Below are 14,173 nucleotides of genomic sequence, written 5' to 3'. Positions count from 1 at the left end.
AATATAGTCAAAAGTCTCTTAAAATTAGAAATATTGACCCATAGCATTCATATTCTGCTCACAAGTTAGAAATGTTATTTACTATCAGAAGCCAAAACAAAATCTTAAGATTCCATTATTTGTCAAGTTTATAGGCGTTATCCCATTTCCGGTCGAGGGGACATGAGTAATAATATAGTCAAAAGTCTCTTAATATTAGAAATATTGATCCATAGCATTCATATTCTGCTCACAAGTTAGAAATGTTATTTACTATCAGTAGCCAAAACAAAACCTTAAGATTCCATTATTTGTCAAGTTTATAGGCGTTATCCCATTTCTGGTCGAGGGGACATGAGTAATAATATAGTCAAAAATCTCTTAAAATTAGAAATATTGACCCATAGAATTCAGGCTTTACTTATAGGTTTGAACTGTTCTTTACTATCAGTAGCCAAAAGACAAACTTAAGATTCCATTATTTGTCAAGTTTATAGGCGTTATCCCATTTCTGGTCGAGCGGACATGAGTAATAATATAGTCAAAAGTCTCTTAAAATTAGAAATATTGACCCATAGAATTCATATTCTGCTCACAAGTTAGAAATGTTATTTACTATCAGTAGCCAAGACAAAATCTTAAGATTCCATTATTTGTAGAGTTTATAGGCGTTATCCCATTTCTGGTCGAGGGGACATGAGTAATAATATAGTCAAAAATCTCTTAAAATTAGAAATATTGACCCATAGCATTCATATTCTGCTCACAAGTTAGAAATGATATTTACTATCAGTAGCCAAAACAAAATCTTAAGATTCCATTATTTGTCAAGTTTATAGGCGTTATCCCATTTCTAGTCGAGGGGACATGAGTAATAATATAGTCAAAAATCTCTTAAAATTAGAAATATTGATCCATAGCATTCAGGCTTTACTTAAAGGTTTGAAATGTTACTTACTATCAGTAGCCAAAACAAAAACTTAAGACTCCATTATTTGTCGAGTTTATCTTTTAAAATTAGAAATATTGACCCATAGCATTCATATTCTGCTCTCAAGTTAGAAATGGGATATACTATCAGTGGCCAAAAGAAGAGCCTAAGTCAGAAGGAATGGGTGCATAGTCAGAAAGAAATGCGAACATGAGTGACTTTTAGTGTAGTGTAAGCATAGAGTTCTAGATAATTTTTGTCATTAAACAATATATCACATGACTAACCACGGGTCCAGGCAGTCATGTGGGTACCCGGGTCCAACTCAGTACCCACCTGACCCGGGTACCCGAGTTACCCGTTGCAGCCCTAATAAATTCACACATTGTCACACAAAGAAATACTCATGTTACAAAATGACATGTCACTGTGGTTCGTGTACATCAAATTACTTTTATCTTTTTACTTCTTGTAAAGATAATATATGTGGGTGTTGACATCAGTGTGCAAGCACAATCATCACAACACATCCAGCAGGTCAGTCATCCTGTATAACAGAGGCATTTTAATCCTCCCTGTGTGAACCAAACCGTCATTATTCGTCATCCACAGTGATGTGGACACCCCTCCCTGGAACTTGACTGGCATCAAATTCTGTTGATTTACATTCATAGTTGACTTCTTCATAGGGTTTATTCAGCACATCCATCAGAATATAAATTATAGCTTCCTTTACCCCAACATACATCAGGTAATCTGTGGCAGCTCTGAAGTGTGAAAAAACATATGTTTATGTAAAAACAATTGACTAAGCACCGTAGCTCACAAAGACATCAACACATGTAGGCAACAGTTTGAAATATCAACAAAGCCAGTCATCTAACAGGATTTGTTGTAAGCATTGTCATTCTGCCAAATAGAACTATTTAAAGAAAACGCAATGAATATACATGTATCCAGAAATTGCAGCCTTACTGAAATATTTGGTTAACACATGTGACTTCATTGGAACAAGTATGTGATGTTGCAGTGTCATTGTTTATGTGGTTTCTAAGGAGAAGAGAGACATCAGAAAGGGGCTTTGCACATTGTACCCATGTGGGGAATCAAACCCGGGTCTTCAGCTTGATGAGCGAATGCTTAACCAGTAGGCTGCCCTACCACCCCGAAGGAGAAGATGTTTACTCAGATGACAGATAACCAGTCCATGACATTAACTGGGTACAATGACATACAGTGTGGCAGGCAAAAATATTTGACCATCTCATACTGACTTTTGTTATTTGAGCATGACAGTCACTTGAACTGTGTACCCCATGAGCAACATTCCATTCCATTAGCATTCTGTCAGTGCTAATTTACTGTTAAGTGTTGGCTTCCATTTGTTCTTTGGTAATCACCTATCAGCACCAATTATCTGTTGGCTTCCCTTGTTAAGTTACCACCTTTGTTATCTAATTACTTTTGTTGTTCTTACAGGTACATACATATATATGTTCTCTGCCTCATAGCATTCATTCATCTGATGAAGGAGTAAGTGTATACTCTGAAATGTTGTGTTCCTCATAATAAAGAAGTTGACATCCATAAATTCTCTTCCTCATGTGTATTGTTGAAAGACATTATAACATAACATTATGACAGTTTATGTTCCTTATCAATACCTTAATAAGGTTTGTGGTGAGTAAAAGAAAAATAGCTGATCACCTCCATGGACTATAGGAAGATTGTCTGCCCTGAGAGCAGGAACATTAGGGTTTGATCTCCTGCTGCGTCATACCAAAAGACGTTAAAAGATTGCTAACGCAAATTGTTTAACCTTTAATACAGTTTGCTGACTCCGACCCAACTAGTACTTGTTTTAGCCCCTTATTGTCGAGCACCAGACAGGGTAGGAACAAGTACAACCTTTTATCTTCTTTTGGTATGACGTGGCTGAGGGTCGAACCCATGACCCTCTTCTCTCCAGGTGGATGCTCTATCCACTAGACCACGGTGGTGTAAATCATGTGTTTTTTCAACATAAAGGTATTCTTACATCATGTGCTTTTGCGTTAAAAGTTCCAGCTTCTTTTCAACCTTGCACTTGAACAGTCGCATACTCCCCGAGTATATCCTCCTGTATCAACAAAGAAATCCATCATTTCATCATAGTCAGCTGTTGGGTAAGTACCTCATGAGGCAGAACATAGGTCCATAGCAACATATGCTAACCTAGTTTATCTGATGGTCAGGTTTGATGACTTGGTTTATTACATGTCAAGTGGAAGTGTCTCTATGTCAGTGTGTTTGACAGTTTACTGCCTGCATTGTTCCTTATTTGATGGCAATATGTGTCATGTGTAGAGTACTTCATCAGGAATTACATGACATTCCATGAATGAAAACAAAAGTCAATCCTACGATACATTTTTAGTAAATGCAAATAAATGTAACATTAAAGGGGCACTGATCTAACGCAATTCCCCGGGACTGGTTGTTGCCTTTGTTATTGTTTTTTCCCAGTGAGTACCCGGATGTATAGCAGAAATCTAGACTAGTTCGCGACCTCTGCTGCGCAATTCGTAAGCGCATCAGTCACTTTTATGGGTAGTAATAAGGGCGTATGGTCACATTGATCAACAAAATGAAATACAGTTTTCGAGATAATAGGGAAATGTAGGTATCTTTGTGGGTAGCATCGGTAATGGTGACGAAGTTTTGATAAGTCACTTGCTTGGTAATTTTGCGATTTTCGTTTACACTATTTTGACTTGCAACACAAAGTAAATATTTCACCTGAGCATTGCCTTTTTTTATAGTGTGTATATTTTTTTACTGTCAAAATGTGTAACATTTTCAAATTAATTTTAAAGTCTAAATATTCAGTTATTTTACAAAGTGACTGAAAAACATTTCCATCTGTATTATTATGATAACGAATTCCAAACATTTTGATGTTTAATGTCATCACCAAGAGACTGAAAATGTTACGTTGAAAAGTACATGTCTATGTTGAGTGGCTTCTAATCCTACATAATAATCTGTTATAATGTTTGTAGGCCCTTTTGATCATCTTAATCAATCTGGACAGATTTTTTAGTCAAAATGACTGAAATATTTACACATTTTATAGATTGCCTGAGAGAATCACATTTTACAAATTGACGGTAATATATACACGCTTAGAAAGGAAAAGACCTGTGGAAAAAACATCTTTCGCGCATTGAAGAATTTCCCAACCAAGACGTAGAGAAACAAGACCAAATCGGTTCAAATGAAGGAAAACAAAATGCAAATACCATAATTGCAACCTACCAAATTTATGTGTATAAATTTTAGGAGCTTCCTTGTTCGAGGAATGTATCCATGAATATCCACACAAATGAACAATATCCCACTCGTCTGCAGCTGTACAAAGAAACTTATTTGATGTCACGTGTCTCTGTAACAATCAAATATTTTAAAAGATATATATCGTTTCGGGATATTATAACCCGTGTTCGTTTCTCAACTGATCACTCGGATTGTTTCAGGTGTTTCACATAGGTGTCAAGTCTCAAGGGTCGGCTGAGACAGCCAACGTGACAACTATTTTCATAACGCCCAAGGTTCCTAAAAATCCATTGAGTGATAGATAACAATGAGCAATCAATCAACGTATTATCAGTTAACCCTTTGAACAAAGTATGTTGTTTTTTACATCGGCACTTCACGCCATGATATGAGTGTATTCCCTTTGTTTTAGTAAACCTAGACATGTAAACACTCACTTTTGACATATCCACTGTGCAAGATAACAGTGATTAATCAATCAACGTATTTTCTGTTAATCCTTTGATGACTAGGAACGATCTGTTGATTTACAACAAAAAAGTAAATCAACTGATCATTCACCTCTTGCTGGTCTGCCACGTGCATATTACATAACACACATTTCACCTCACTTCAAACCTGGATTTAGATTTAATAATTACCCCAGACACAATAAATGCCAAATGGGAACCTTTGTCAGGTAATCTAAGTGATGCTACCAATAATTGTACCTGTAATAAATTCATTAACTGAGCATCAAGTGAATGACGACAAATACACAAGTGTAGGGTTATACGAGAAAACGTGGATGACAACAAGGGTTTGGGTAATCGTATTATCGACGCAATCCGACTATAACTATAACTATAACCATCTGGGGTATTTCCAAATGAGGACATCCGATGAGCTCCGCTATCTTTTTGTCTGTTTAGGGTGAAGAAATTAATTAATATGCGCCCTTTGTCGAAATCTTTATAGATCACAGTTAACCAATCAGTGGTTATGCAAAAATTCGTAAAACAAATATTGCCTCCAGCCTCCAAGTTTATTTAGCTGTCCTTGCAGACGGTAGCCCAGTCTCCGGTCACGCTCTGTTGCGTTGCGTATCATCCGGTTACTCACGGGGAAAAACCAATAACAAAGGCAACAACCAGTCCCGGGAATTGCGTTAGATCAGTGCCCTTTTAAGCCAATCATTGTATCTGTCTCATTCCTCTGGTATAACCTCAAAACCGAAATATAATGTACGTTATCAGAAATTATTTGAAACAACCTTGAAAATATGAAAGTGTCACAAAATATTAATATTTAATACCGTGTATCTTTCAGTCTTGTTAATGTCAAAGCTGACATCAAGTACTGGAGCATTTTTTGCTGCATCTGAAACAATAATAAAAGTATGCAAAATAAATAGGGAATACACGTCTTGTTATGTAGTGAAGTAAGTAGTAAGCAAATATAAGCAGATATAGCAACACTAATAACATTTCGTTCAGTCTTTTAGTTAAAAGCACAAGTTAATTTTGAACGTGTTTAAATTGTACTTGTGACAACAGGGGCACCACATTTTCCTCATGACTTACCACCATGCACTTTCAGATAAAAATACTGTGTGTGGGAATAAAAGTGGAAAAAACATTTTCATAAACATTAAAAAACAAAAATCAACAAATCCCTTTCTATTATCATGTGAAATTTCTGCTGAAAGGGAAGTCTTTTTTACGAGTTTCACCATATCACAAACATGTTTTTATGAATAACTGTCAATACAGGGTGTTCAAAGAAAGGTGAGGGTGTCGTTTCCCACTTATGACACCAATCACAAACACATGCAAAGGCAAGACAAGTGACACCTTAATAAATATGGGAACATATGGTACAAGTCAAAATAAGGAATTGCATGGGACATCATTTTGGTCACTAATGCATTAAAGTTGGAAATGGCTTCCACATGTCTACCATGACATGTTTTGAAAGCTTGCTGAGGCCTTGAATATTGTAACCTTGATCAAACAAGTTGGAAGCAAGAGTATGGCACTCTTTGAAAAACTTTGTAGAAAGAGCACGCTCAATTGTACCTTAAAAGGTTGTAGCTGTTTGAAAATTGTCAGACATAAAAGCATAGTTGAGTACTAGAAAGTTGACGTCATCTTATTTGTTCTAGTCTTGTGTATACTTTACTGTCACTCTGAATCCTTATGCATAGACCAAAATATAAAACAGATGTACTAGTCTCTTTTATTTCCAGTTCAGTGGAAGGGAATGGCTACTTACATTATTGAACAATTTCAGATCATTGATATACAGGAATCTAAAGTCAAAATTCTTGACTGAATTCCTGTGTTTTTTATTTTGCCAATCCGAGCAGAAGTTCTGATTCATATGCATAAGGAAACAGATGGGCAAGGACCTGAGCACATGGCTACTACAGGAACAGATCCAACAAGAAGGTCCAATTATTCCAATTAACCTAGTAATTGCATGAACTAAATTATCTAAATAAAAATGGTACAGACGTTACTAGAAGTCAGACAAAACATATACTTAATGCAGTATGCAGTATGACTTTAAAGAGAAAGGTCCATGCTCTCACAGTGGTTGATTACTTCCTTCTATGTCTACAGTGTTATTCATAGGAAAACAATTCTTATTATGCCACAATTTCCAAACCCGAATGTACTAAAGTACCTATAATGAATTATTCACTCTTAAAACTATCTGACCGGTTATCTCAATGCATTGTCATAGTATCTTCTTACCTACATGAAATTTCATGTTATTGTAGTTTACCAAGTCTCATTTGGTGATGAAAGTAGTAATGCTTTCTCAGTAGGTGTAACCAAAAACCTTCAGGTGGGTATTTGTTCAATAATCTGTGCACTGTACTCAACAGAATACAATGACAGATTGAACCCATTTTTATACATCAAAAGAATGTAGAGCTTGACTGATATTCCTTTGAAATTGAGGTGGTATCGATTGTAGGAATCAATAAGCTGCCCGAATACATATACATGAGAATATCCCCGAAGACAACATTAGCTCTCCTATTCCAACGGATCCTTCAAGGAGTCCCAAATGACAGGGATGTAAGTTATCATGTACACAATCCTTAAAGCATGGTCTTGCATTGAAATAGCTCACAATTTTTCATGTAATGTTTCATGAGCAATGATTGGAAGGATGTTTGTTAAAAATAATATATGAGGGCAACTGTCACATTTGAGAAGGTACATACACATTGAGACAGATATCCCTCTGCAAAATTGACTCTTCGGTCTGGTGTTGGGAAGCCGCTGACAAACTCATCATGCCTTTGAAGTTGTTCCTCACTGAAAAACATATCTAAAATGAGTGTTTGTTGTTCAGAGTCCCACTCAGCAATAGCCATACTATATTGTGTCTCAACAAGACAAAATAGTGTTTTGATATTATGAGCAAAGTTCACACAGTCATAATGTATGATGTCATAAATTCATCCAGGGTCACATAGATTTACCACCTGATCCATTAAGTCTCCTGGTGTGACAAGCATAGGTTGCTAGGGACTAGTTCTAACCCAGCATCCATTAAGTCTCCTGGTGTGACAAGCATAGGTTGCTAGGGACTAGTTCTAACCCAGTATCCATTCAGGACTTTAATAAGTGCTTCATGTTTTAATGGTACTTCAATAATTCATTGTTTTAGCTTGTTTCGTTTTGGTAAAACCCACAAACACAGGTTAGGAGTAAATCAAACACTATGAGAAAGCAACTGGAATAAAAACCCAGTTATTACTATATCTGGATTGAAAGTCATTCCAAGTTATCTGCCAACAAAACTCACGATGCATCTTTTGCAGCAATTCTCTGCAGGTGTGCCACTGCCTTTTCTTTCTGTATAAATTTTAGTAAAGAGAAACATCATTAACACATGATTAAGAAAACATCTTACTGAGAGTGAATAATACCTTCTTATCAGGTATCTAATGGCAGCAACTGACATGTGCCTCTTACAATTGCTAAACTTTCAAATAATGTATTGTGAAATATGAAGGCACCATGGCAAAAACATTTATGAAGGTAATACAAGAGTACTGTTTACTCAGATATAATTTTTAGAAAAAAAAAATTAAAACAAAAGTACAACTGAAATCATCTTTAGTTAATATTTCATACTGAAAACATTGATGGATCTATGATTAAGAAACTGACACAATAATAAGGAAATTTCTTGTTGAAATTTATGATATCTCTGTGGTCAGAGATGTCATAAAGTTATATCTGATAATAGGTACAATAGGTACCAATGCAATAAACATGCAGTTACCAGCCCCTTCATTGTCCACAATGTCAAGGTCATAGAATGAGGCCTCCATCTCCAGTTCTTTCATAGTTGGCGTCTTCTTGCGTCCTGCATAGACACATTATATAAGTAACACAAATTGACCTGTAATATATCTCTAAGTATATTTTTTTTATGGAAACAACTGTAATGTTCTGCAACACATGTACTGATGTAAGATTTTTCAGCTGAGACAATGAACCATTTCAGATGTGCATGATATACAGGAAGACATATGAGCAACTGACACATTATATGGCAAATTTGTGTACTCCTTCCAACAGATATAATTATGCATCTAGGATTGATCAGTCTTGTTGATCGTACCCATCTGTATTCAGATATTACCTTTTGTTTCTGCCTTGTCTCTCCTCTTGGTTTGAGCCTGTTGTTCTCCCTTTCCTTAAAAGTATAAACATACATCACCAAGTGAAAGCATACATCACCAAGTGCAAGCATACATCACCAAGTGCAAGCATATACCTTCAGGATAAAGTAATGCTTTACATTCATTTTATTTTGAAAACATTTATTCCCTTGAAGTGTTCAATATGTGTAAATGTACTCTGAAAGGTGGCAAATTTGTACAAGTATTGATTACCCTTCTTATTGTGCATCACACCAAAACTTCTTTTTCGTGAACATTTTACCTGAACTGCATTAAAAGCAAACCTATTACATCATGTTCAACTGTATGACATACATAATGTCCGTAATCATATTTACCAGGCTTTTCTTTCATATTACTAAATTTATTGACTATGTGCATTAGCCATCCTACAAAAACACATTACCAAAGATACAGAAACTCACCCTCATTGAGCAATGTACATGTCACATGTTAGGCTGAGCTAAAGAAGAGAAATATGAGAACATGATTTGTTCAAAACACATACTGTAATTCCCAGTAAGTACTAAAGTGTTCATTGAACTTTTGTGATAACGTTTTTCTACATGACCTCATATTTGGTTGCTGATGCTGACAAAAGAATGATGACTAACAATCTATTTTTCACAATCATATTTCTATGATTCAAGGAAAATTCAAATAAACAGACACTCAGAACTATTTCTTTCTTATTGATAGTGAATGTGGTACATGGTGCTAGTCTTAAAATAAACTGCATATAGAGTAACTGTTTTCATAATGACTGCCATATCAGCCTTTCAAATCACAAGATTCACTGAAATAAAGCCAAAGACAATCAGGCAATGTAAACATGTAAACCTTAATTCTATGCATTATTTCAGTTTTTCAGAATACCAGGTCATCATAAAGATTGTAAAGAAAGAAAGGAAAACCTTCCCATAATCACATCTTGGGAAAGAACTTTTCAAAATGTTTACTACTTGCAGAAATGGCCCCTATTTTAGTGTCAAGTATTCATACTTAAAACACTAGATTACGATATACAGAACTGTAATGGAATGTCATGCTCACTATAAACAGTACACATCATAGGCTCATGGTAATGGGAAAATCATAAAAATTAACAAGTTATTTAGCATATGTTGTAGAAGTAGAAGGACCCTCAATATACAAGAACAGATCTAGATTGTCTGTGTAGGGAAATGTCTGAGTAGGGAAATGTCAGTGTTGGGAACTGTCTGCGTGGGGAAATGTCCATGTGGGGAAATGTCTGTGTGGGGAACTAGACTGTCTGAGTAGGGAAATGTCTGTGTGGTTTGTAGCTAATTACATGCAGAATGTGTTATATAGTTCAGTAGCAGACCCACAACCTAATCCAAGGGTGAGCTAATGATTACCATCTAAGATTCCTCTTTAGTTTGTGTCTTTATTTGAGTATACATACCCACAGTATGGTATAATGGACAGAATGTCACACCATGAAGTTATCCCCACATCATACAAAGGCTAAGCAATATTACTTCAGAAAAATAGATGAACATGAGATGTATGAGTACCTGTTCTGTTCTAATAATTACTGAACAAACTAATCATACCATTCTTAACAAACATATCAAGATGTCATCATGACACAATAGTTCAGCTATTGCCGAATTTTAAATATTGCTGTGTACGAAGTAGTTACATGAAACAATTAAGTTATCACTTTTCTTCAGACTAAAAATACAGGCCCAGTTCCACCATGCACTTTGCATTACTTGTTTTAGTTACATTGCATGTCAGTTCTAATAATATTGAACAAACAAACCGGTGGGAACTGAAGTAAATGATGTACTGACAGTAATCATTACAAGGCCTTACAAAATGGAAAGGAATATATGTTATTCTGGACCTACAAATCCTATCTTACAATAATGACCAAAACATTAGATATCAAATGTAAGTAGAACTTGTAAACATTAGTACCTAATCAAATTAACTTTGATCTTAATATAGAGTTAAAAAATGTAACATATACATATCATTGTATGAATGATAGTGTTGGTACTTAATCTTGCCACTGGTTGGGATGTACTGGACTCTGTCTGTTTCCTCAAATCATCCAACATTCTGACAGGTATTCAGGAATCTCATCTGCAAACAAATGATACTACATGAAACTAGTTTTCCTAAATTGTTGACAATTGTTGAATATGTGTGCTTTGTGTTTTTTGCCCAGACCCAGGGAGAACACTTGTAATGTGATTCCCATTTATCAGTTGCTGGGGTCCCCATGCTGCCATTGTCTCTGGCAGTACCTCTCTTCAGTGTGGAAATATCAGTATGAAGTATACAAGTCTTATGAATATTGTTTTTTACAAACTGCCAGCTTTCTGTATTAATGAGATCAAAAGCATGTTGTGTATAGAATGAAAGAACACATTGCCCCCATGTGAGAGCACCATACAAACATAAAGGGGTGGAAATATACAGGTATCTGTGTGAGAGGGAGGTAGAGGACCTTAATTATCAACCTTAGGTATGGGTAATTTATAATGGGATTGAGGTTAGGACCATAATTAGATGAGACCCTCTGCACACCAACTCAAGTCTAGAATGATTTGGCAGTCCTAACTGCCTGAGCCATGGGTCTGATTAATAAACATTGTTCTAGGCACCATTTGGATTTTATTTTATATATTTATATCACAAGCATGATAACTCTTTTTTCTGGGACACTATGTGAATCTACTCCCTGGAATCTTTTCAGGGTTTCTGAAATAAAAAAAATATAGTTGCATCTTGTAGTTGACCAACTTTTGCCACATGCAGAGATTGCTTTGCTCTTGCATATAACAAGTAGAGAGAGGTGGATTGTATAAGTATGGAGCATGATGACAAGAGGTTTTTAATGTGTTGGGTATGCAAGTAATATCAAAGACATGTCAATGTTTCGATCAGGGCTAATGCGCACCACCGAATGTTTCGGAGAGAGGCGGGTTGGGTTGACTCTGTAATTCTCGGAACTTTCGATCTGTCCGAAGTCGAGGCTCGCAAATACAGTCACGCACAATATTCAAAGACACATAAACTACATGTTATATACCTGATGTGCAGATTGTGAGGGAAACATAGTATCGCGCAATGACAGCCGAGACAGCGATGCGTTCGTTAGACATCAACAGCTTTGAGGAAGATAGTGTCACGTGCATACACAAGCCACACCCACTTATGAATATTGTAGACTTAAGACCATTGTAGGTTAAGACGTGGTTGATGCATGTCATCGATCCCAATTGCGTGGATCGATGCTCATGATATTTATCACTGGATTGTCTGGCCGAGACTCGATTAATTACTGACCGCCGTCATATAGCTGGAATACTGCTGAGTGCGGCGTTAAACAACAAACCAACCAAATTATGTCTTTGACAACGTCGTAAAACGGAATTTGACGCTTTTTCGGCACAACATAAAAAGACTGCTTTTACCATTTAAATAATGTCTTGAATAGATAAACAATTGGATAGTTTACAGTGTATTTTATTTGGACAAGACACGCACCTGTTTGGCATCCATTGTACATAATCAAGTACTCAAAAGAATATTGCAAAACAAACAAAATTACATTCAATATAAGACATGTATCTGTTCATTATTATGTAATTATTGTTCATCATCTTGTCTCAAAATTGTACAATAAAAGATGCGAAGAAAGCTCTATTAGTATAGAATTATCAGGATAATCGTATTAGGATAATCGTCCAGCAACGGGGTACATGGCACGGGTTATATTTTAAAACTTTTTACAATTCTTGGAGAAATAAAGTTAACAGTTTAATATCCTGTGGTCACACTATTTAAGAAAGGATGAACCCATTGATCATATAATGCAAAACGAGACAAACAATTCATAAATCGTTTGTGACTAACTCGCACCTGGCGAGATAAGATTAGATATAACTGTTTTGTTTTTCAAACGGCATAAATAAAATTTCCGAGACCAAGACAATTCTTCTTAAAATGTGTGCATATATTTTAACGAAAAACATTATCCATTTTGTTTAAGCAATATCTTCAGTTTTAATTTTAAAATAAAATGAAAAAGCTATTCATCGACACTGTTTATACGAACTTATAATATTGACTATTACACTCCCTAGAAATACATACATGTTGCACTTACATTTACATGTCATCTTGTAACACTTGTCCAAACTAAAGAAATATTGTATACCACACCAAAAACTTATAAATTTCTTATGTAATCACTGTTCAAACAAACAGGAGATTATCAAAGGGTCATTTATGTTGTGGCCTATATCGACGTATGATATCATATTTAACATTGATTGATATTCAAAGTGAAATTAAATCTGTCCTTATTTACAGGTTTTCTTTATGGGTCGTTACTGACGTGTCATTTAGCCGACTTTGTTAAATCTTGGTACAAATGTGTATCTAGGGACACTATGCAATATGTTTTATTTACTTTACTACCGTGCTCCCATGGCAACGGAAAGCAGCATTTGCAGAGCTGTTTGATCGATATTCAGATTTCGTTCAATTTGGTATTTAGGTAAAATGTAATTTCAGGACTCAACCCAGTAGGTTTTCTTACAATCATGGCAATGTAACCGAGACATCTGATTGATCGAAATTTAGTTGTACGATTTCATTTGAAGATATTGTCATAACTTTGCACAGAAAGCACATTTTATTACACTAGCAACGGATTAGAGTCCTCTGATTGGTCGACATTTAGATAGTTAACCCTATCTAAGACTATTTTCCCATACTTATAAGTGTTCTTTGTGAAACTAGGTGTGGTTGATCAGCAAAACATCCAGTAATATAACCTCGTTCAGAAATCAAAGATGGTCTCACAGTTTTGTAATTTGCAGGTCTCAAACATTTGAATGAGTAAATATCTATTTATGAATTCCTTTTGAAAACCCTCGTGAATATAATCTGATTAGATTATTAGTTCATTGTACCCCCGCAACGAAGTTAGGGAGGTAATGGAATCAGCGTGTCCGCCTGTTTGTCGGTCTGTCCACAGAAAATATCTTTCCGGACAATTCCTTCAAAACTAATTGACTGATTTCAATTAAACATTGCAACTTTAAAATGTTGTTTGGCACATCGCATGTGTTGGGCACATCGGAATTATTGCCTTTTATTACTTCGTCTTTACAATTTGTCTGGACAACTTTTAAACTATACTGAACCGCGAAAGAAACATCACCATCGATAGATATATGAGAAACCTTATTTGTTCAAACACTGTAAATATA

At 35.6% G+C, this 14,173-nt stretch overlaps 1 protein-coding gene across 1 annotated transcript; it reads right to left on the bottom strand.

The window, feature by feature from the left end:
• Positions 1-1,254: 1,254 nt before the first annotated feature.
• LOC124119263 lies at positions 1,255-6,229 on the bottom strand. Its single transcript, XM_046481722.2, has 3 exons — positions 5,520-6,229; positions 2,949-3,029; positions 1,255-1,677 (listed from the first exon to the last, which is right to left on the bottom strand). The coding sequence occupies exons 1-3, from the start codon at positions 5,582-5,584 to the stop codon at positions 1,506-1,508; spliced, it is 318 nt and encodes a 105-aa protein (XP_046337678.2). The 5' UTR covers positions 5,585-6,229; the 3' UTR covers positions 1,255-1,505.
• Positions 6,230-14,173: the final 7,944 nt, after the last annotated feature.

This window comes from Haliotis rufescens, unplaced genomic scaffold (genome assembly GCF_023055435.1).
Source record: "Haliotis rufescens isolate VD_foot unplaced genomic scaffold, xgHalRufe1.0.p SCAF_30, whole genome shotgun sequence".
Lineage (NCBI taxonomy): Eukaryota > Metazoa > Mollusca > Gastropoda > Lepetellida > Haliotidae > Haliotis > Haliotis rufescens.
Note: the sequence above shows the minus strand (reverse complement) of the source record. Positions and strands in the feature narration are given on the sequence as shown.